At 42.1% G+C, this 22,552-nt stretch overlaps 1 protein-coding gene across 2 annotated transcripts in view; it reads right to left on the bottom strand.

Moving 5' to 3' along the window:
- Positions 1-22,552, bottom strand: part of CACHD1 (cache domain containing 1) — a 217,843-nt gene that overhangs the window by 139,550 nt on the left and 55,741 nt on the right. Inside the window, exon 2 of one of the 2 annotated variants that reach the window (XM_053591667.1) lies at positions 1,401-1,463. The exons of the other annotated variant lie outside the window; for it this stretch is intronic. Within the exon in view, the coding sequence (XP_053447642.1) occupies positions 1,401-1,463 (63 nt within the window). The remainder of the gene's footprint in view (positions 1-1,400; positions 1,464-22,552) is intronic. 2 annotated transcript variants of the gene reach the window in all.

Here is a 22,552-nt window from a genome sequence, read left to right as displayed (position 1 = left end):
ACCTGCAGAAACCAATAAAAAAATGCCAGTGTCTATAAATAGGAAATGCTGATTTTCAAGATTAAACCAAGTAATTTATTATAAATGAATAACTATCCTATAAATAACTTCATTATAACAAATCTTTTCCTTCTTGTATAAAACTTTTGAAGTTTAGATCGAGCCAAACTGTTCTCCCTCCATACCAACAACAGAAGCAGATCTCAGAGCGGTGTTATGCACGTCAGTACGGCTACCTGTTGGTTCTGTGGAAGCTCTGTGCTTGAGCTCTGCTGTCACCTTGGTTCTGCTTTTTACTTAAGTTTGAAACCTAGCTTCAAATTACTAGCTGATGGTCACAGACTACAATGAAGTTGGTAGATTAGCTGAAAATAAAGCCGACTCTCTTTCCTGACCCTTCTTTTCAAGCACAGATCAATTATTTATGGCCGTGCTCACCAGCACCATTTCATTTGGAGGCCATCCATTCGAAGCCAGTTATAAATGAAGTAAATAGAATCGGCCTCAAAACTTCATGATACCACAGAGCATTGAAAGAAGATGAGAGGAAAGAAAGAATATGAGGAAAGAAAAAGAAGAACAAAAGAATCTAATATTTGATGAGCTGCTTCTATGCCAGAACACAATTTCCACATAGACAATTTCATTTTATTCTCAGTTAACTGGACATCATTTCATTTAATTTTCACAACCCCATAGAGCAGATATTATGTTCCCCTTTATTTAAGGTTGAGAAATTGCAGCTCAAAAATGCCAAATTGCTTATGAGACTGCAGAGTAAGAAAGAAAACAAGAATTTGGCATAGGGTTTGTCCTTAGTCTAAAGCCTGGGCACTGATTTTCTACCAAATGAAATAATTTCCAGTATTTTAGAAATTTTTTTTTTTTTTTTTTTTTGTAGAGACAGAGTCTCACTGTACCGCCCTCGGGTAGAGTGCCGTGGCGTCACACGGCTCACAGCAACCTCTAACTCCTGGGCTTCCGCGATTGTCTTGCCTCAGCCTCCCTAGTAGCTGGGACTACAGGCGCCCGCCACAACGCCCGGCTATTTTTTTTTGTTGTTGCAGTTTGACCGGGGCTGGGTTTGAACCCGCCACCCTCGGCATGTGGGGCCGGCGCCCTACTCGCTGAGCCACAGGCGCCGCCCTATTTTAGAAATTTTTTAAACAAAAAGGAATTATATATTTCTAAAGCATAGCACAAATAGCAAAAAGCCATCCACATAACCACCATTTCAACTGCTTCTAAGAACGTGAAGTGTGAGGCTGTTTCCACCACTTGTAAGATGTTCATGAAATCACACACAAACACCCTTGCATGGAGGCAGCCTGGGAAGAGCCAGGGAGCCACGGCCGGCAGCAAGACACGGGCAGACGGTGAGCACTAAGCAGCCTTCTTACCTGCTGCACTTCGCTCTCCCCATTGGAGATTTTCTCGGTGTAAACAAAGGAGTTGAAAATCCGCTGTAACGAAAAGAAAATGAACAGACGTTATGTTTCCTATGTGAGAGCATCACTTTGTACGGGAATGTGTGTGTGAATAACTTGTTGTTCACAACACAAATAGAACTAAGGAGAAAAAATTTAATTAAAATGAAGTCATCTTATAGAAAGAAACCCAAACTAAACCACGCTTATATAAGCAATAAGCAGGCTCTTCTGCAGTGAAGTAAACCAGATGTTACGCTATATTTTTCATTTTCAAAAATACATTTAATTATAGATTTCCGGAGCCCATGCCATTTTATCCAATTGGTGTAATCTGACTAAGCTGTGTTTCTCATTTAAATCCTATACTCCCTGAATGCTGTAATTGTTTACAGACACTATTAATCTGCTGCAATAGAGCTCTTTAAAAAGGGTTCTGGCCATACTCTCTCCCGTCCCTGTCCAGCCAGTATCTACTGGTATTGTCTGTCACTGTAGTTGCCCAAGCACCCCTTGGGGGTAGTGACATAACAGGGCTTGCCAAATATGTCATGTCCTTCAGAGAAGATCCAGTTCTTACGTGCCAGGAACGACAACTGTGCCAAGGCATCAGGCCAAATGGCCGCACAAAGTACACACATCCTTCCACTGTCTCCTGCCGTGCTCGCCCTCACCCCTCCACACATTGCCTAATGTTTCTGCAGACTTATGACTTCAACAAAGGGTATCATTACTAAGCCATCACAAGAGATTAACATATAACAAACTGAAAAATGAGCAACCATCCATGCTATGTATCTGTCAGACACATAAAAGAAGCAGCAGCTTCATCGTTTATCTTCAAAGCTTTCAAGATACCACTGAACTCTTCAGGTAAGTTAGGAGTCAGACCTGGAAATGTCAGCCAAAATTTCCTTTTTCCTTTCTATCCTTCTGCCAAGGGTTTGTCAGCATCTGGGACAGCTTCCCAGATGGCCTAACACACCTGCATGGTTGTGATGGGAAGACAAGGGCCAAGTTCGTCCAACACTGTGCACCCACACAAAGTGCAGATGAAGAAGGGCAGGCTGCTGGGGGTGGCAGGGGTAGGGAGCAAAGTACCTTGGGACAGGTGGGCTGGAATTACAGTCTGGAAAATCGTAATTACAAGCCATCAAGGCACCTCCCGTCACTCTCCAGAGGGCCACTTGCACACTCAATAGATGCTCATTGTCACTTTCTTTCCTTAAAAAGATCCTGCTGATAGGAAGGTTTTCTCTGCATTTTTCTAGTAGCCTTGGTTTTCCAAGTGCTGGGATTATAGGCATGAGCCACCACACCCTGCCAAGACCCTGCGAAGTTTAAAAGCTCAGTCCAAATCACCAGCAGTGCAGCTCCAGATCTGATACTCCTAACTCAACTGTCTCACGAGAACTTGCTACTCAGTTGCTTTGCACATAGCACCAGCAGCTACCACCACCACATAATGCAGATCAACAATCCCTATGCGTAATTCCAAAATTCAAAAGCTTTTGAAATCAAAAGCTTTGCATATCACATTTGTTAGCAAAATATGACCTAAACTTTTTTGCTGGTAATGCTAACCTGAATTGAGATGCAGTGTGAACTTATAGTCCTATCTGAACATGGTGCCCTTCCTTCTTTCTGAGGAAGATCTCACATATTTGATTAGGAGGTCCTCCCCCCCCCCCGCCCGCCCCCAGATCTTGCTGGCAGTGGTTTACACATGATCAAGGGGTATTAGGACTCTGAATTCTGAAGCCATCTCATTTTGGAAAAAGGATTATGAACCTATAGACTTTCATATCTACAACTCTGAGCTCCTGATTCTCTGGGAAACAACTTGGTTCGCTACATTTGATGCTTTAGAGCAGCAGTTCTCAACCTGGGGGTCGCAACCCACAGGAACTGTATTAAAGGGCCGCAGCATTAGGAAGGTTGAGAGCCACTGCTTTAGAAGTTGGTCAATGTCATTACTACCACTTCATGCTCTGAGAGCATATTCTATATTTTATACAATTGATAATCAAAAGAGTTTAGCACCAAGAATGCATTTTTATTAAAAATTGACATAACTCATGTAATGCCTTCAGATCTTGATGAATGTAGCTAATTTCTTATTCTAATTGGTAGCAGCATACCATCTCGGAAGGCATTTCCCACAAGGTGACCAATGAAGGAGGAACACACTAGTCCAGCCCTACCCACTCAAGCCAACGCCCACCACGGGCCAAAATAGATGCTTCCTTCTCCTTTTTGTTAAAAGAAAGGTGAATAAATAAAGAATGTGAACCAGGAAGGGTCCAAGAGGCTATTTTATTCCCTACTTTACTCATTTATTACTTTACAGTAAGAATTACTAAGATTTTTATGTAGATCTTCTTGTGGCTTGTGAGTATATTTATAGTCTCTAACCTAATAAAGGTGGATGGGCAAAAGAAAAGTTTAAAAGTAAGAAATAAGTTTTAGATGTGAGCAGTGGTGATTCTGCAACTCACCTATTTGATACAACTCTATAACCCAGAAGTGAAAGATGATCTGTTCCATCAGAGTTTGGGGCTACCACCAAAGGAGACAATTTTTGTCCCCCTCCTTCCCCAGGAGGCAGGAATAAGAGGTGGGGAGGAACTTTAAGAACTTTAGTAAGAGGTCAGTAGGACCAGGACAGGTAACTCCTAATTCAACCCATCAGCCACATCTGGCACCAGGTTAAAAGTTCAGGCTCAGTATGTGACAAGATCTCAAGGCACAGAGCAAATTTCCACCACGCTCCAGGTAAACAGACGGTAATTGTCTTTCTTAAAATACAGGGCCTGCTAAGCCCAGCTCTCAAAAGGCTTAGTACCTTTGTAGTTTACGATTTCACATGAATCACTGCATTCAATCCTCACAACAACCATACACGGTAGGCAAGGCGGTGATTTGAAACCATATTTTACAGATTTTAAAAAATCATAGCTCAAAAGGTAGGATGTACATCACAGATAAAAAACTTTAGTGCTGAGGCCTAAATCTAGTCTTAAGTTAAAAACAAGCCTAGGTTTTAGTAAAACTACTAAACAAATTTATTCTTAGCATCTATATTCACACTACAGAATCCAAATACCTGCATGGAGGAAAATATGAAGGTTTAGTTTTGTTCTATCCATTATATTTTAGGCAAGATATGATGTCAGGGGTAATTAAAGAGTCCCAGATAGGCTGGGTGTGGTGGCTCATGCTTGTAATCCTTACACCTTGGGAGGCTAAAGTGAGAGGATTGCTTGAGGCCAGGAATTCAAGACCAGACTGGGCAATATGGTGAGACTCCATCTCCACAAAAAAAAAATCAAAAAACTGGGTGGCACCTGTGGCTCAAAGGAGTAGGGCCCCAGCCCCATATGCCAGAGGTGGCAGGTTCAAACCCGGCCCTGGCCAAAAACTGCAAAGAAAACCTTAGCTGGCTGTGGTGGTATGTGCCTGTATTTCCAGCTACTTGGAGGGAGCATGGAGTGGTAGAATCACTTGAACTCAGGAGTTCAAGGTTGCAGTCAGCTGTGATCCATGACACTGCACTCCAGCCAGGGGACAAAGCAAAACCCTTTCTCTGAAAACCAAACTAAAACAAACAAACAAACAAAAAAATACCAGGAGTTCCAGACAAAGGTTTTATTTTTTTATTACTTTCTATTGCTATGTGAAATCATGAAAGAAATAGAATACAGGGTTTTGAGGGGTTTCATTTTTAATGTGAGAGCCAGAAATTCAAAATGATAGACATACCCCAAAATGAGAACTTGGGGTAAAAGATTTTCTTGGTTATTAAATGACTGGAAAAATGGAAATGGAAAGGAAAAAATCTTCCTAAAACATGAAAATGACGAGTGATCACGGCAGCTCTGTTCCTTCAGTCCTGGGGCTGGTTTACCCCACAGTTAACAGGGTGAGGGCACAGGTGGCAGAGTTTGGGCGGTCTGCATCCCATTCCTGCCCTTATCCCAGCTCCATGGAGGGCCAAAGGAATTCCAGAAATTTGACTTCTCAATTTGAACACACCTGAAAGGGAGTCAGGAGTAACTTTCTTCAGTTTGCAAAATCCTTGGAAGTGAAGCCAAAGATTGGGCCACCCAGCCTTGCCCATTATGCCTCCTTGTTCTTAAAAGTTTTCATCAAATACTGAAAGTAAAGGTATGCTTTATGACACAGTAAAAAGATCATTAAAATACACAGCATTCTAAAAAGTTATTTTAAATAGAAACTCTTCTTTATTAGTTAAATTTGCTTCTGAAATTAATAGGAAACAATGTCTCTTCTTATGCTCATGGGAACTGAGTACAGATTTAAAGACAAAACTGACCTTTCCCTCTTTAATACACACACTTTGTAATGGGCAGAATCTTCTAAAGTTAATTATATACACATCTTAAGACCCAGCAATTCCACCCTTGGTATCCACTAGTAGAAGCGTGATTGTATGTTCACAGGGAGACAACAAGCACAGAGTATGTTTATAGCAGCACTATTCACAATAGCCCTGACCTGGAACACATCCAAATGCCTACCAGCAGCAGAAAATTAAATTGTGGTCTGTGTGCAAATGTGGACTATTCAGTGATGAGGATGGTAAGCTGCAACGTGCATGAACATGACGACTCTCACAAACACAATATTGGGAGAAAGCAGCCAGGCTCCAGAAAACAAAATATACACTTCCTTTTATAATAAGTTCAAAACCAGGCAAAACTAATCTACCTTATTAGAAACCAGGATAGTTTTGCCTTTGTGGAAAAAATTAATGGAACAGGGTATAGAGAGGGCTTCTGGGATGCTGGGATGTCCTGTTTCTTGATCTGGGTGCTGGTTATCGGCTGCACTCACTGCTGTGAGAATTCATCAAGCCGTCCACTGAAGGTTGTGCCCTTTCTGTATCTATACTATACTTCTGTAAATGTACTTCAAACATATATTCTAGGCAGTCTCTTTAAAATACACTCCAGTGTTTTCATATATTTTTTAAACTATACATTTTAGCAAAAAGATAGCAAGAATCTATTAACTGGACTATTATAAGTACTCAAAGAAAAACCTAACCCCCAACCCATAATTCACATGAAACTGGGGCTGTACCAGCAGAGCAGTCACCTAGCAATTCACAGATAAAGTCTCCAGAGCCTTCCTCAAGGCTATGTATTAATTGCTCCCTTATACTTTAAGTATAGAACATTGCCATGTTACCTTATAAGCCTGAATTTTCCAGCAAGGAAAAAGGTATCTATATCTGAGTTTCTGCCAACCTGGATGTTCTAAATGCATATGATGTAATTTAATCAAATTTCCCCCTGCACAGTCCATCCGTTTATCCCCTACACACTGCCTTCCTCTCTCCTCCCCCAAAGCACACGTTCAATTCCAATAAAGCTAAAAGAGAAAGTTACATAATAATTGAAATTGAATACAGTTCCTCCTACATCTACTCCCAGAGAGAAAAAAGGGACAAATATCCTGGGAAGGGTGTGGCCACCCCACCTCTTAAGAGCCCCTTCCCTGACTCACCCTCCCAGCCCATCATTTCTTCCCTCCCAAATCTCCCAAATTAAGTGAGCCTTTTTGACAAATGGCAGGAGAATCCCTCTTTGCTGGGCAGAGAACAATTGTGAGTGTTTAATAAGATGCTGGGCCCAGAGAAGTTTCTCTTCAAATCCCTTGCCCAGCCTGCGATGGGATCCCTTGTTCTATTCTTGCTAATGCATTTGAGTTCTCTGTGGATTCTGGTTATTAAACCTTTGTCAGAGACATAACCTGCAAATATCTTCTCCCATTCTGAGAAGACAGGCGCACGGCCTTCAGACATATGAAAAAATGCTCATCATCTTTAATCATCAGAGAAATGCAAATCAAAACTACTTTGAGATACCATCTAACTCCAGTGAGACTAGCCTATATCACAAAATCCCAAGACCAGAGATGTTGGCGCGGATGTGGAGAAAAGGGAACATTTTTGCACTGCTGGTGGGAATGCAAATTAATACATTCCTTTTGGAAAGAGATATGGAGAACACTTAGAGATCTAAAAATAGATCTGCCATTCAATCCTGTAATCCCTCTACTGGGCATATACCCAGAAGACCAAAAATCACATCATAACAAAGATGTTTGTACCAGAATGTTTATTGCAGCCCAATTCATAATTGCTAAGTCATGGAAGAAGCCCAAGTGCCCATCGATCCACAAATGGATTAATAAATTGTGGTATATGTACACCATGGAATATTATGCAGCCTTAAAGAAAGATGGAGACTTTACCTCTTTCATGTTTACATGGATGGAGCTGGAACATATTCTTCTTAATAAAGTATCTCAAGAATGGAAGAAAAAGTACCCAATGCACTCAGCCCTACTATGAAACTAATTTAGGGTTTTCACATGAAAGCTAAGTTACAACCTAAGAATAGAGGGAAGGAGGAAAGGGAGGGGAGGGAGGGGGGAGGTGGCGGAGGGAAGGGGATTGGTGGGATTACACCAGCGGTGCATCTTACAAGGGTATATGTGAAACTTGGTAAACGGTCTGTGAAGCTAGTGAATGATGCCCCATGAATATATCAATGTACACAGCTATGATTTAATAAAAAAAAAAAAAAAAAAAAGATGCTGGGCCCAGACAGTCCGCCCCACCTTCACCAACAGCTCTGTCAAACGTTACTCCATGTTGAAGCAGCAGAACACCTCAGCGAAGATATAGGCACCTCACAAGCCTAATGAGATTCTGTTAATCTCCCTCCCTGGTCTTTGCTAAGAAAATGTGGACTGAGTTTTTATTCAAAGCTTATTCTCTAGCTATTTCTGGGTCTCTGTGTCAAGCCCACATGGCTGACAGTTCACTGACATCTTTATTCAGCTCTGGATCCATTCCTGGGCTCTAGGCAGTGTGGCCAAAGGGAAGGGAAAGATAGATCCTCACTGTTACCTCAAGAAGCCAACCAACGCTAAGACTAAAAGAGAAAGCCCTGTCACTTAAACAAACTCCAAAAAAGAAAAGAAAAAAAAAAAAATCACTGGAAAGGGAATTAGTCCAACTTAATTTCAGTGTTTCAAGAAAGAAACCATTACATTAGAAATGCAGACACACTACCCTGGCGGCGCCTGTGGCTCAGTCGGTAGGGCGCCAGCCCCATATGCCGAGGGTGGCGAGTTCAAACCCGGCCCCGGCCAAACTGCAACCAAAAAATAGCCGGGCGTTGTGACGGGCGCCTGTAGTCCCAGCTACTCGGGAGGCTGAGGCAAGAGAATCGCTTAAGCCCAGGAGTTGGAGGTTGCTGTGAGCTGTGTGAGGCCACGGCACTCTACTGAGGGCCATAAAGTGAAACTCTGTCTCTACAAAAAAAAAATAAATAAAAAAAAAAAGAAATGCAGACACACTACCCTAATTGTATGGTTTCTCATATTAATAAGAAAGAAAAAGAGAGAGAGAGAGAGAAGGAAGGAGGGAGGGAGGGAGAGAGAGAAAGAAAGAAAGCACATGGCCATGCTGTCCCCATGAATAATCTCCCAGGTTTTAAAGAAATTGAAATTGAATGAATTGAAATTGAAATTGAAATTGAATCTGCCCAGATTAGACATCATCTGATTTTTACCAGACTGTTTAACCTCTCACAGTGTTAAACATGTGGAAGCCCCAAGAAAAAAGACAATCTCTGAGGAGGCTAATCATTCTGCAATCTGAGGTTAAAAAAAAAATCTGTTGCTATAAATCTTAGTCATTTTTTAATCTCTGAATTTGTTCTTTCTCAACATAGATGCCCCACAAAATTGTTTGCCAAGAATACTGAAAAGGTTACTATCAAAAACAAAAATGTAAGTAACTTAAATACCCAACAATAGAGGATTAAATTACTCTTCCACCAATCAAAAAGATACTATACAGCTACTAAAAGCATGTTTATAAAGGTCTTTTTTTTTTTTTTTTTTTTTTGAGACAGAGGCTCAAGCTGTCACCCTGGGTAGAGTGTGATGGCATCACAGCTCACAGCAACCTCCAACTCCTAGGCTCAAGCAATTCTCCCCGCCTCCGTCTCCCAAGTAGCTGGGACTACAGGCACCTGCCACAACGCCTGGTTATCCCTTGGTTGCAGCCATCATTGTTTCGCAGCCCCGGCCTGGATTTAAACCCGCCAGCTCAGGTGTATGTGGGTGGCGCCTTAGCCGCTTCAGCCACAGGCGCCAGCCAAATTTTTTTTTTTTTTTTGCAGTTTGGCCAGGGCCAGGTTTGAACCTATCACCCTCGGTATATGGGGGTGGTGCCCTACCCACTGAGCCACAGGTGCCACTTATAAAGGTCTTATTAATATTTCTGAAGCAGCATTAAATATAACTATAGTGGGCCCTCCACAGGTGATCACTGCCCCATGTTGAGCACCTCCTTAAGGTGACCTAATTTTCATTGACCGACATGCACATCACATACTCAGTGGAAGTGCTTTATGGCGGCCACCTCTGTATGTCAAACAGTTTGTTACAGTCCCTTGGGTACTCACTGTATAGAAGTTCTACTGTGTATGTGTGGGGGGGTGGGGAGTACCATATACCACCACGTCGGCAGATACATGTCCAAGGGCCCAGAATGCACCCAGGTGCTTCACAGCAATTATCTCATTTATATTTATAATAACTCTTAGTTACTATGTCATTTTACAGATGAGGGAATTGAGATTCAGAGAGGTTAACTTGCCCAGAGTAGACCAAACCCTGCCTTACTCTTAAGTTTATGAGTAGTCCTCTATGTAAAGAGAAAGTCTAGAAATTGACCAAAATAGTAACAGGGCTTGCCTGTGAATAGTGAATCTAAAATAATTGTTTCCTCTTTCTCATATCAAAATTGAGCACATACTTCTTTTGTGACAGATAAAGTCAAACATTTTCCAAAGAGCTGTCAAACTAAAAAAGGGGCACACATTCAGAGTTACAAATGGACTCTGAAAAGAGCCACTTGTGCTGGATCAACACCTCAAGAGCTTTCAGAGGAGAAAATAAATTCAGCAGCTTATGTTTGATGCTCACTATAAAAACCAGATCTTGAATGCCACACTGACTTACAAGAAACTGGGCTATTTCGGTTCTCATAACAAAGCAGAGAAAGAGGCTTACACTGAGAACTTAAAACTCATCAGTGACACAACAGACGACTGTGTGAGAATAAAACTGCCCAGGAACGTATCCAGCCTGACAGGCTTCCTGACTTTGCTTTAAGGTTACTATAAATAACAACAACTAAGGTTCACCCAGTGCTCGCTCTAACATCTGCCAGGCCCTTAGTACTTTGCTTAGAACTCATTTATCTCATAAATGTGGGGGTATGAATTTTTGTAGAGTGCACTAAAAACATCATGAATGTATTTCATGCACCATTATGATAGTCATTCTATTACTCTATTTTGCCATAGTTAATCTTTGAAGAGTATTAAAAATATTATGCTAATTATAGTCATTCTGGGATAGTTGGGATATATGGGAAGAGTGAAAATACCAGTATGTACGCTTCACCAGCTCAAGTGCACACTTCATCCTAACAACCTCCTACCTATAGTAACTTCTCCCTTCTCTAAACTCCTGGAGCAAACAGTCTCTATGCTACAACCAAAGTAATATGTTCATTATAGGAGATTTGAAACCAGGACTGTTTACATTTTACCTGATTTCCTTCAAATCTTTTGAATTTCTAGGTTCTAAACTTATTGTGAATTCTCTGATAACTGGCCCATGCCTGGATTTCTCAGCACAGCGCATTGTGTACAGTAAGCACACATGAGTGTATATCCGCTCATCTAGGCTTAAATTAAACACACCATTATTTTATTTTGGTTGGTTGCTCAACCAGCTAGCAAAAAAGAGCATTTTCTCAGCAACCTATTAAAAAGTCTCTCCTCGCGGGCGGCGCCTGTGGCTCAGTGAGTAGGGCGCCGGCCCCATATGCCGAGGGTGGCGGGTTCGGACCCAGCCTCGGCCAAACTGCAACCAAAAAATAGCCGGGCGTTGTGGCGGGCGCCTGTAGTCCCAGCTGCTCGGGAGGCTGAGGCAAGAGAATCGCGTAAGCCCACGAGTTAGAGGTTGCGGTGAGCTGTGTGACGCCACGGCACTCTACCGAGGGCGGTACAGTGAGACTCTGTCTCTACAAAAAAAAAAAGTCTCTTCTCGCAAGCCCCTATTTTTCCTTCCCTGTTCTCTTCTGGCTCTAAAAACATACATGTACACACACGCACAGCTGCTCTGTTGTTTCAAATATGCAAAAGAACTAAAATCATGAACCCCTTAGTCTAATGGCATTTAATTTTAACACCCTTCAAATCAACACGAGTTCTGAATAGTCAGAAAACATGTGGAGGAGTCACAAGCTTGTGACAAGTGTCACCTTCACAAAGGATGGTCTGTTTTGGTCCACTCTATCCCTCAAAAGAAATTGCTGGGAGAAAGGAACCAATCGCACTCTGATTCAGCAGGGAAAATCTAAGGCCATCATCTCAGCAAGCAAAGTCCCTAGCCTTGATCACTTGATTTCCTGTTGGACTTCAAAACCAGGAGAGTGGTGGGTAACCAACAGGAACCAGAGGACAAAGGCAAAGAAACCAAGACAGAAACACTTCTCCCAAAGCAATTAAGGTCCTAAAGGGTTATTGGATTTTCTGTTGTTATTTTGGCTTTCAAAGGCAGTACAATGAAAAAAGCCAAATCAGTTCCACATGTTGGAAAGATTCGGCTGTTAGGCAATGCAGCTCGACCATAAGCAACATCCACGACAACACACATGGCAACCTCTCAGAGACGGAAAGTCCAGTTGACCAGACTTACTGCAGATGGGGACACATTTCCACTCCTCTATTCTCACTCTCATAACTTCAAACTACCCCCAACCCCAACCCCTAGATCTCCATTGAAGCAATTTTTGTTTCACCTTGGAAAAAAAAAAAGGAGGTATTTAATGGCTGTGCATATATTCTGGGGGTGGCACTTTAAGCCTTCCAGAGTCAGTGCTGTGCATACCCGCAGAGGTGCAGGCCCCTGAGAGCAGACCATCAAGGACAACAGAGACCCTGAAATGCTCAGCCTTCCATACTCGAACAGCTGATCTTTAATTGGTATCTCAGAGGTCCTTTCTGAAGGAGTCAGAAGCCATGTGAAATGTACCCCCATACCCTTAAGAAGTTCACTGTCTAGTTGGGAGAAGTTAAGAATAAAAAAATAAGTGAATAAGGCAACACGGATTCTCGTATGAACTCAGCATGTCTGGCACAGACCCAAGGTGCTGTCAGAGTTCAATGGATGGGAAATTCTGATGACGTTGGACTTGAGCTAGACTTCGAGGTAGTATTTAAATAGGAAAAAAAAAAGCAGCTTGGGTTGTTCAGAGTATTCACAGAGGGTCTGGCACCTACGGTGTGTTCATAAACAAGGTATTTATTAAGCTCCTACTTTGGGCCAGGTGCTGTTCTAGACCCTAGAGGTATAAGAGTGAGCATAACAGACAAGATCCCTACCCGTGTGGGGCCTTCTGTTCTCAGCCCCTTGGCCTCAAAAAACCTTTATAACACACTCAGTAAACAGCAGCCTATGTTACACATTGGGAAATAGAGTGTTCAAAGGGAAGGACCTTGTTTCTTGCCTAGAAAAGCTCATATTCTAGAGAGAGGATACTAAGGCAGTAATTGTGAGGGACATTTATAAAACTGAATCAAGGGGAGCAGGAAGGATGCAGCCGGACTGTGCAGGGTCTCTGTGCCAGGGAGAGGAGTTGGATTTTATGCAGACAATGGGCACTGAGCAAATGTGTTTTGAATAGGTGAATGAATAAATGTATATTTGGCAAGAAATAAAGAGCTGTCAAAAGGACTTTTAGTTGGGGAGTGATACGATAAGATAGGTGGCTTAAGAATGTTTGTGTTCCGTGTGCAGGAGCCAGGCACCTATCACCCTGAGGTCTCACAGGGAAAAAAACTAGTCTGCTCAGAAAAGTGTCAGAATCCCAGGGGTCCACAACAATCCTCAGAGCCAGAAGAACTGGATCACCCTCCAGCACAAGGGTGGAGGGGCCTTCCTGGTTACCCCATGTGTCTCTGTCTCCTGTAACATTGTGAAACCCTAAGGGGTTGCTTCATTCAATTTTGCAGCCAACAGCACTTGAGCAGCGTAGTGCTGTGGAATGAAAATGAGAAATACCTGTTTAAAAAATTAAAACTTAATGGAAAACGACTGTTGGGTTTTAAAATGTGGTTGCACTGGTAGTGTGTTCTGAGATGAAGGCTGGTTTTCAACACTCAAAATACACTGCTGTGATGCTATTAAGATGTTCTTCACATGAAATGTTCATCATACCACATCCAAAGAGACAACTATGATTATTCTGGTATAGTCTTTTATTTAATGGATTCTTTTTTTCAGTAGAGTCATCAAATACAGAAACGATAAAGGAAAATTTATCACCAAACCTAAATAATAATAGCAAATTGTCACCTAGCCCCCTTAGGACCAGTTTCTCTCACATATAAAATGGGAACTGGGTTTGAGTCTATAAAATACTGTGAGCCTAAAGTTTCATGCTACTATTGTGCTAAATAGAATTTTACTGAGATGTCAATTGCTAGACTTTTGAAAAGTGACTAATGCTAAGAATCTCTGTCACAGGACTGTTTTGAGAAACTATTTGCTAAAAAAATTGAGCTTATATTATTTTTTTCTTAATTATAATATATCTCTGAAACTTGATATATTTCAGAGATATATCAAGGGGATATATCTTGGGGTTGGGGAGTGGTGGCCATGTATGGATGGGATGAATTTTTTAAGATGAAAATTTAAACAGAATCATTCTTTAAAATGATGAATTTAAATGTAAAAATTGAAGTCAGGAGTCAAAGCAGCCTTTATGGGATAAATGTAATACTAACGTGCTGGTATCCCCCAGGCCTCTGGCCGAGACAGGTGGTGCAAGTCCCACACAGAGGGCACCGTGGCAACGCCCCGACCCTGTGGGCTACAGGGCACACACCTGTGGCCCTGTGGCCACACAACAGCCCACTCTGCAGTGGTTATTTGCATCTGGACTGAGTGATGGCTCCCCAGGCTCAGATTCACAGTATAATTTTAATTTAAAAAAATGCTGGGTGGAAATTTTCCTCAAATTTTTAAGAGTTAAAAAAAAATGTAAAAGGGGAGTTTGTTGAATAAAATCCCCTCTGTTGGCACTTACAGCAGGGTGGTTTTGAAGAGGTTGGATTTGCCTCTGTTTCCTAGTGTGGAGAATGGAGGTGACAGTAATAGCCACTTCAGAGGTTTTTCAGAAGTTCAATGCAAGTATAGTACTTCTTGCATATAATAGTAAGAGCTGAGTACACAGTCACCTAAAGAAAAAAAATCCTTCAAAAAGAACAACTATTTCTAGAAATAAAGTCTTTGGGCACTACCTCCTCCCATTCTCAATGTTAAGAACCCTCCCAAACCAGCATTTCTGAAGTCTTCTAAAATGACAGGACTTTAACTAAACTCTGCCTTTTCAGGAAATGACGTTGACCTTGAAGCTCCAGGGTGACCTCAGCAGCCCTGGTCTATCCGTTAGCTTGGCCCAACTCAGCAAACTGGCTTCTTCAAGTCTCTTCAAAGACCTACAGGTAAGGTGGGTCCCTGAGAAGGTCACCTTCCCGATTGTTGATAGCACCTGGTGGGAACCCTGTCTGAGAACAGCCCAGTTCTCAGCCTACTGTAGCCCAAGGCTTTGTGCACCTGGGGCACAACACTGAAGTGGAGAGATACATGGGAGGGACCCTTCCAGCCAGCACTGCTCAACAAACAGGTCCCTCCCTCCTGCAGAGCAGCACAAGTACCGGGAGAGGTAAATGGTCTTAAAGTCTAGCTGCACACAGGAAGCAAATGGGGGCAGGTCGCAGAGCCCAGTCACCCTGCCACAGGACCTATGCGGTCTGAGCTGCCTCCTGGACCTATACAAGCAGAGTAAAAAAAGAGTAAGTCCCTTTGGTGCTGTCACTGACTAATCACTTCCACGGTGTACATAGCAAATATTTACTGATAAGCATTAGTGCCGACCCTCACCAAGGGCAAAAACAACTCCTGCCCACCTGGAGAGGCAGCTTGGTGTGGGACCAAGGTCTGGGCTTTGCATCATCCAGACTTCACCTTAGGTGTGTGACTCAGGACAAATTATTTAAACCTCTAAGCCTAACTTTTCTGTGGGAATTTTAGCAACATGCCTTCAACCCCACATAGGCAGAACAGAATGTTAATAACCACCTATTGGCTCACTGTTAGAATTAAATGGCATGACCAGCTAGGATACCATCCAGCATACTGGTCTTGCCCAATTAAGCATAGCTACTATTAAAATTGTTGTCATTTTCTCTAAATATCTAGCATAATCATTCACACATGTCCAATAAATGTCTCACAAATAAATAAAAGATTTGGTACAACTTACTCATTTGACAGAAGAAGAAATCAAGGCTTAGTGAAGGTGTATGATAGGTCACCGACCAGAGAAAGGACTAAATCTCTTAAGTTCAATCTTCAACTATTATACTTTTTACCTTGTTAATTTATCATATAATTTTAAAAAATCTGACTGCACTGCATACCAAACTAAAAACAAAACCATTTTTATATACTCTTCAATGCCAGGAAGGGAAAATAAATGAACCAAACTACTGAATGAAGACAAAATCAGAACGTAAAATTATTCTTCCCACCAGGTAAACATTTAATGTGTCTGGAGCTCCTGGGAGGAGTATGGACCAGTGGGACCAGCCTGGGCTCTGGAGTAGAGGTTGGGTTCCCACTGCTGGCTCTACACTTACTGTGGAGTGGAAGGCAGTTGCTTAAATACCCAGAACTTCTACCCTCCTGTCTCTAAAAATGAGTATGATGACATCCACATTTGGGGATAATTGCTAATAGGCTTAACATTTCTTTTTGGAATAATGAAAATGTTCTAAAATTGCATCTAAAATAACTCTAGACATATACTAAAAACCATTGAATTATACCCTGTCCACAGGAGACTCAGGGAACGGAACCATCTCAGTAACATCCACCTAATGGCTGTAGCTTTGAGGACATAATCAGTTACTATTCCTGTGAGGACAGATGCATAGAGCAGGTGTTCAGGAACAGTTATAGAATTTGGATTTCTGTCAGTAAGGAAGCACCTACCAAATCTGAATATACACAAACAATCTTGGTTTGCTTGTTATAAAATGCAGATTCTTTGGACCCCACCTCTATTACTATGAGTCCCCAGGTCCAGAGGAAGCCAAGGGAGTCAGCATGACAAAGTCCTCTAGGAGTACTGACAGGGGTGTCCTGTTAAGCACTGTTGGAAAAGTTCTACATGAAGGAGCCTTTCAAATTGGAACACTTCTACGGCGAAGCTTCTGAAATGTCAGTAATGGTCTTCCCATAATAAATTTCTGTATAAATCCAAATTTCCATTGGAATGTACTTAAAAGAAAGTTCTACCTAAAAGAAATTTCTTAACAGGTAGGAAGGGAGGGAGGAAGGGAAAAGGAAGAAGCAATATCCATTACTGCTAAACCACTTAGAGGGGACCAAGGGACATTTCTAAATCTTTAGGCACTAACAACAACTCTATTTGTGTCCACCAATTTCAGAATTATAAGTGAAAGCAGCTCTCAGTGGGGGCTTGCTGAGGGGAAAGGAGGAAGGATTGAACCCTAACCCCACCTCACCACCATCTAGAGAGGTAGGTACAGCAGTGTCCCTGTTTACAAATGAGGAAACAAAGGCTCAGCCTTATGCAAGACACAGCAGCTTCCCACAAAGTCACATGTCCAGCACGTGGCAAGGATGCTGTTCTCCTACAACTCTAAGTTCTCCAGCGGCAAAGCTGGGTTCAGGGTCCCTCTGCCCCCCAAGCTGCTGGGCATGGTGATGCACCTCCTTGTCCTAGCTTCAGCCTTCTCCAGCTGATGCTCTGGAAATGACATCAATACGTAGAGGCCTATCTACCTGCTGCCACCTGCTACCAGGACTGTTGCTGCTGCTACTTTATTCCTCCTCCTCCGCACTCCACTACCACCTTTCAGATTGAGAACACTGAACATCATTCTATGGACGATGAGTCACACACAACTAAAAAATAACAGGGCTAGGATTTGAATGTGGCTCTATATATTTGACTCTAGGGCACAGCTCTGGCCACTTCCTGAACCAAAACTCTCCAAAGTCTCCCGAGTGAATTCGGAGTAAAAACCAGTCTTCACCTATGCACACACACCTGCTGGGCCTCTCTCTGGCTCCTGACTCCACCCGCCCTCTAAGTATCAGCCTCCGGGTTGTTCCTCAAAGCCGCGCTGTTCTGCAGGGCCTCAGCACTCCCTGCTCCTCTTTCTGAAGGGCAGAGGGCTTGCTCCCAGCTGGCCTCCAAGCTCTACGCAAATGCTGTCTTCTGCAAAATAACAAGTCCAGTAGCTCACTTATGCCTGACAAGCCCTGGGTTTTACTCTTGGCTGCCTCCTCCTGTTGGTCTGTATGCTGCCAGGACACAAGAGCTTTGTTCTGTATCCCCAGCACCTAGAACCAACCCATAGTAGACAGGCAATTAGTAAACTCCTGAGGGAGGCACAGGCCAGGCATCTGCCCTGAGAGAACCACATACCCCTGGAAGCTCACAGCACAGAGAGCTGTCCAGATAGGCATCCTTCCTGTCTAGAATGCATTTTGCTATAATTTGCCTGATAAATTCATGATTAAGGAGCCCTTACTTTTCACCTCCTTGGAAAGTCTTTCCTAATCCTTATGCATTGGGGGCCTCGTGTCATTCTAACAACAAAACAAAGGGCAGCACAACTATTTGTTCACACGTCTAGTTTCCCCTCTCTGTCTTCACCTTGTGAGTTTCTGGAAGACAAGAAGTCCTGGTCCTTATTCATCTCTGAATTCCCAGAGCACAGTGGAGTGCCATATTTTACATGTGGTACAGGGCTACTTTATAATGCTGCACAGAAGCTGCCAGCATGTGGGTAACAGTGTGAGAGTCTGGTGTTACCCTGAACCGTAACACGGGAGATCTTCCTGCCACAGAGCAGTGTCACCAAACATTAGCACATAGACACGCCCAGCCTGTGCTGAGGCAGCAAGGTCTGTGTGTCTGAGCTACAAAGAGACATTGATGGGGGAGGATGGATAAGCAAGTAAGCTAAGAAATGCTCTATACACATGTGTCTGTAGATGATGGGTCTACAGAGTGAATGGCTGTGTTGGCTTCTTAACTTCTCAGAGTAAACTGAGCAGGGCAATCTTTTCAGCACACATCCGGCCTGTCCTTTCTCTCTCTCTTACAACACAAAGTCACCCCAAGTCACTAACTAATGAAAAGCCAAGGGACAGTAAAAGGCAGACTTATTAGTCAGGTATCAAGAATCCTGAGATACCTGATACTCTTGCCTTAATTAGATATTTGCTGGGATTCCTCTCTTCTCAATCTCTTCAACCCTAGTTAATAACCAAGAAGCCTAGAAGACTTCATAAACACTATGAAATTGGTTTGCTCTGTGTCAGCCTCGGCGATAAGACTGCATTGGGCCACAGTAGGCAGGATCCCTGCAGCCGACTCTTGACGACCTCAGGAAGGTCCCCTTCCAAAGAGGACTGGGAGAGGCAGGAAATAAGGACACTTTTTGTTGTGTCCACAATGCATTAATTTCAAGTTTAAGGAATGAAACCAGCAGAGAAGCATTCCATGCAATGAACAGACTTGTGTTGTATTATGGAATGGGCTAAATCTGATATATAATTATTGCCTGTAAATTTTCCTTAGACTTTTAAAATTTTCCTGCTGGGAAAATCGAGGCTTGGGAAAGAAGTATTTGTATGGATTCACTCTTGCTTCTTTAAACAAAAATAGAGACTGGAATGCTGACACTCCTGAGATCAATCTTAACCAACCATTCCAGGGAAGAATCAATGGCCAAAAATCAAAAACAAAGCTACCCTGTATCACTCTTCACCATGACCAGGAAAATAAGGCTAATGGTATATCTCACTATATATCTTTACTATTTTTAAATTCGGTCCTTCTTTAATTTTCCCCAGATCTTGTCAATGACCTTGATTTTCATCTCAAATGTTGTTTCTTAAAGCTAAGTTTTCACCAATCATTTAAGAAGTTGCTATTCTCAAATCCTAGAAAGGAAAGATGGGACTCATTGTGGTTGGGGGGTGAACTTGGAAATGTTCAAAGGCCCCAGGTATTGCTAAACTCTTCAAGCGCCAGGAGTCAGCCTCAATGCAGCACCCAGAGTCCCTCCAATTAAGTTACAGTGAAATGCCGAACATGACTTTTAGTTTGGAAGGAAGAGCTCTGTGCTACTAGATCTTGACCACAAAGGACACCTAACTCTTTCCACTAGGCACTGTGCTGTCAGGAGACCAGTGATCCTAACTACAGAACTGTCAGTGTTAGCCGCGAAATCATCTTTTGTTTTGTTTTATGCTAGCCAGTTAATCCTTACCAATCATAAACAATAGGACAAAGATGTAGATTAGGGCAAAAACATGAAGGACCTAGAAGCCAGACTTTGAAAACTTGTAAGAATAAGGAGTCTCCCTCCCACCCCCTCCCCTTCTGAATAGTAGGGGGACCACAACTATGGAGCACATTGCAAGTACAAGTTGGATCTATCATGTGTAGAACACAAATGTCCTAATGCTGTAATTGGGTAAATGAGGTGAAAGCTATGTTGATTAGTATGATGTAAGCACTCCAATTTGTACAAATAATCAACACACTGAAAATGGCATAAATGTATTTATGATCTATGTACAAAAGACTTAAAAAAAATTAAAAATAGAAAAAAGAAAAAAAAAAGAATAAGGAGTCTCAAAACCAGTGATTCTCAACCTTTCTAATGCCACAACCCTTTAATACAGTTCCTGTGGGCTGCGACCCATAGGTTGAGAACCGCTGCTCTAAACTAACATAATAAAGCAGGGGAAGGAATCTATCTGATCTGGGCTATGGAATAATTTGGTAGCAACTGAGGGAAATGAAACCTATTTGCAAATGAAAACATAATATAGGGTTAAATATGGGGCCAGGCATGGTAACTCATACCTGTAATCCTAGCACTCTGGGAGGTTGAGGCAGGCCTTCCAGATCTCAGGAATCTAAGACCAACCAGAGCAAGAATGAGACCCTGTCTCTACTAAAAATAGAAAAATTAGTCACTTATTGTGGCACATGCCTGTAGTCCCAGCTATTTGGGAGGCTGAGGCAGGAGGATCACGTGAGCCCAGGAGTTTGAGGTTGTTATGAGCTATGACACCATGGCTTTCTAGCCAGGGTGACAGAGTAACACTCTGCTGCAAAACAAACAAACAAAAAACCCACACATACAGGGAAATATGAATATCAGGACCAAAGGCTGTCCTGGATTCATACTCCAAGCTCAGCCAACAGCCGAGTAGCCTGGGCACATTACCTAAACACTAAGTTTCCTTCCTCCCCACTCTCAATTTTCTACTTAAGAGTGTTTTATAATTCATTAACCACAGTAACACAGTAGCCAGCACATGATATCTGCTAAAAAAAAAAAAAAAGACTCTTTTGTAGAGACAGAGTCTCGCTTTATGGCCCTGGGTAGAGTGCCGTGGCCTCACACAGCTCACAGCAACCTCCAACTCCTGGGCTTAGGCGATTCTCCTGCCTCAGCCTCCCGAGTAGCTGGGACTACAGGCGCCCGCCACAACGCCCGGCTATTTTTTTTTTTTTTTTTTTGGTTGCAGTTTGGCCTGGGCCGGGTTTGAACCCGCCACCCTCGGTATATGGGGCCAGCGCCTTACCGACTGAGCCACAGGCACCGCCCAAAAGTTAACTTTTATAGCTGCTATTGCAATAAACCAAAACAGAGAATAGACAGCTGGAATAAGGTGATGGCTCTAGACCTCAAAGGCAGGTGGACACAGGGGATGTTGAGCTCTCAGTTGCGCACTGGTTTTGGAGTGTCAAGAAACGCATCAAAAAAACACCAGAAGGATACAGTAGCTGGGTGATTACCAGACCGGCAATCACAGGTTCCATTTTGAGTATGTTAGTTTTGCCTCATCAAAGTGAAAGGAAGAGAGAAAGAAGCAACATTGTCTATGTTACTGCAAAGACAGAAAAACATTAAAAGTATAGTTCCTGAAAGTTACCCATCTTTTTAAAACAGAGTGTAGACATTAAGCCATTTCTCTTAGAAAAGGAATTTCTCAAGAAAAATTCAAGGAATTTAATTATAAACATTTTTGAAATATGCATAACTTATGCACAAAACAAACATCAGACTATAGTTTCATGAGTTCAAAGCCCATTTCCCTAATTCATAACAGAAACTCAAACCAGGGTACTAGAACCCAACAAAAGGTAGGAAGTATGATTAGAAATATAGGTATGAATTTTTAAAAATGTCAATGTCAACATTGTAATTCCAGTTCAAGAGTCTCACTTTAATTCTAATGTAATTAAATTATGGGAATACCATTAGTTATTAGAATAGTTTTTAAACAGCAAAAGAAAAAAATGCATCTTTTCAGAGACCCTACACAAATGTTTGTTATATTCTGAATCTCACTGAGTCCATATAGTAAAATGCCGCTTCTAGCAGAGCAGCAAACCTAGAAGATTTCGTTCCAAGAAAGGCATCTTCTCTGGTCACTTGATTTCAAGTTTAACTTTAAACAAAAATAAAACAGGAACAGAATGACTATCCTCCAGAGATAAAGCTAATAATTTATTCAAAATTCAAAGTAAATCTCTGTTGTGATACTATTCAAAAAGATTCTATTGATATTAACTTCATTATTTAGGATGTCCCCATGCTGATCAAATATATAACACTACCTTCACTAAAAATAATTAAGATTCCCTAGGCAGACACAGTTGAAATGGGAAAGGGGAAATCTCAATTTTTCATGCACTGCAAGGTTTTCTAAAACTCATTCATATTTAATTTTTAAGGATGCTTTGCAGCACATTAAATATTCAACAGCCAGAGGGTTTTCAAGCCAGAATGCTAAATGTCAACCTATTCCTCCAAAATACTTATTTCATTTGCAATAAATTAGCTGGACTTCCTTTCAGAAAAGGGAAAGAA

This window comes from Nycticebus coucang, chromosome 5 (genome assembly GCF_027406575.1).
Source record: "Nycticebus coucang isolate mNycCou1 chromosome 5, mNycCou1.pri, whole genome shotgun sequence".
In the NCBI taxonomy this organism is placed as follows: Eukaryota; Metazoa; Chordata; class Mammalia; order Primates; family Lorisidae; genus Nycticebus; species Nycticebus coucang.
Note: the sequence above shows the minus strand (reverse complement) of the source record. Positions and strands in the feature narration are given on the sequence as shown.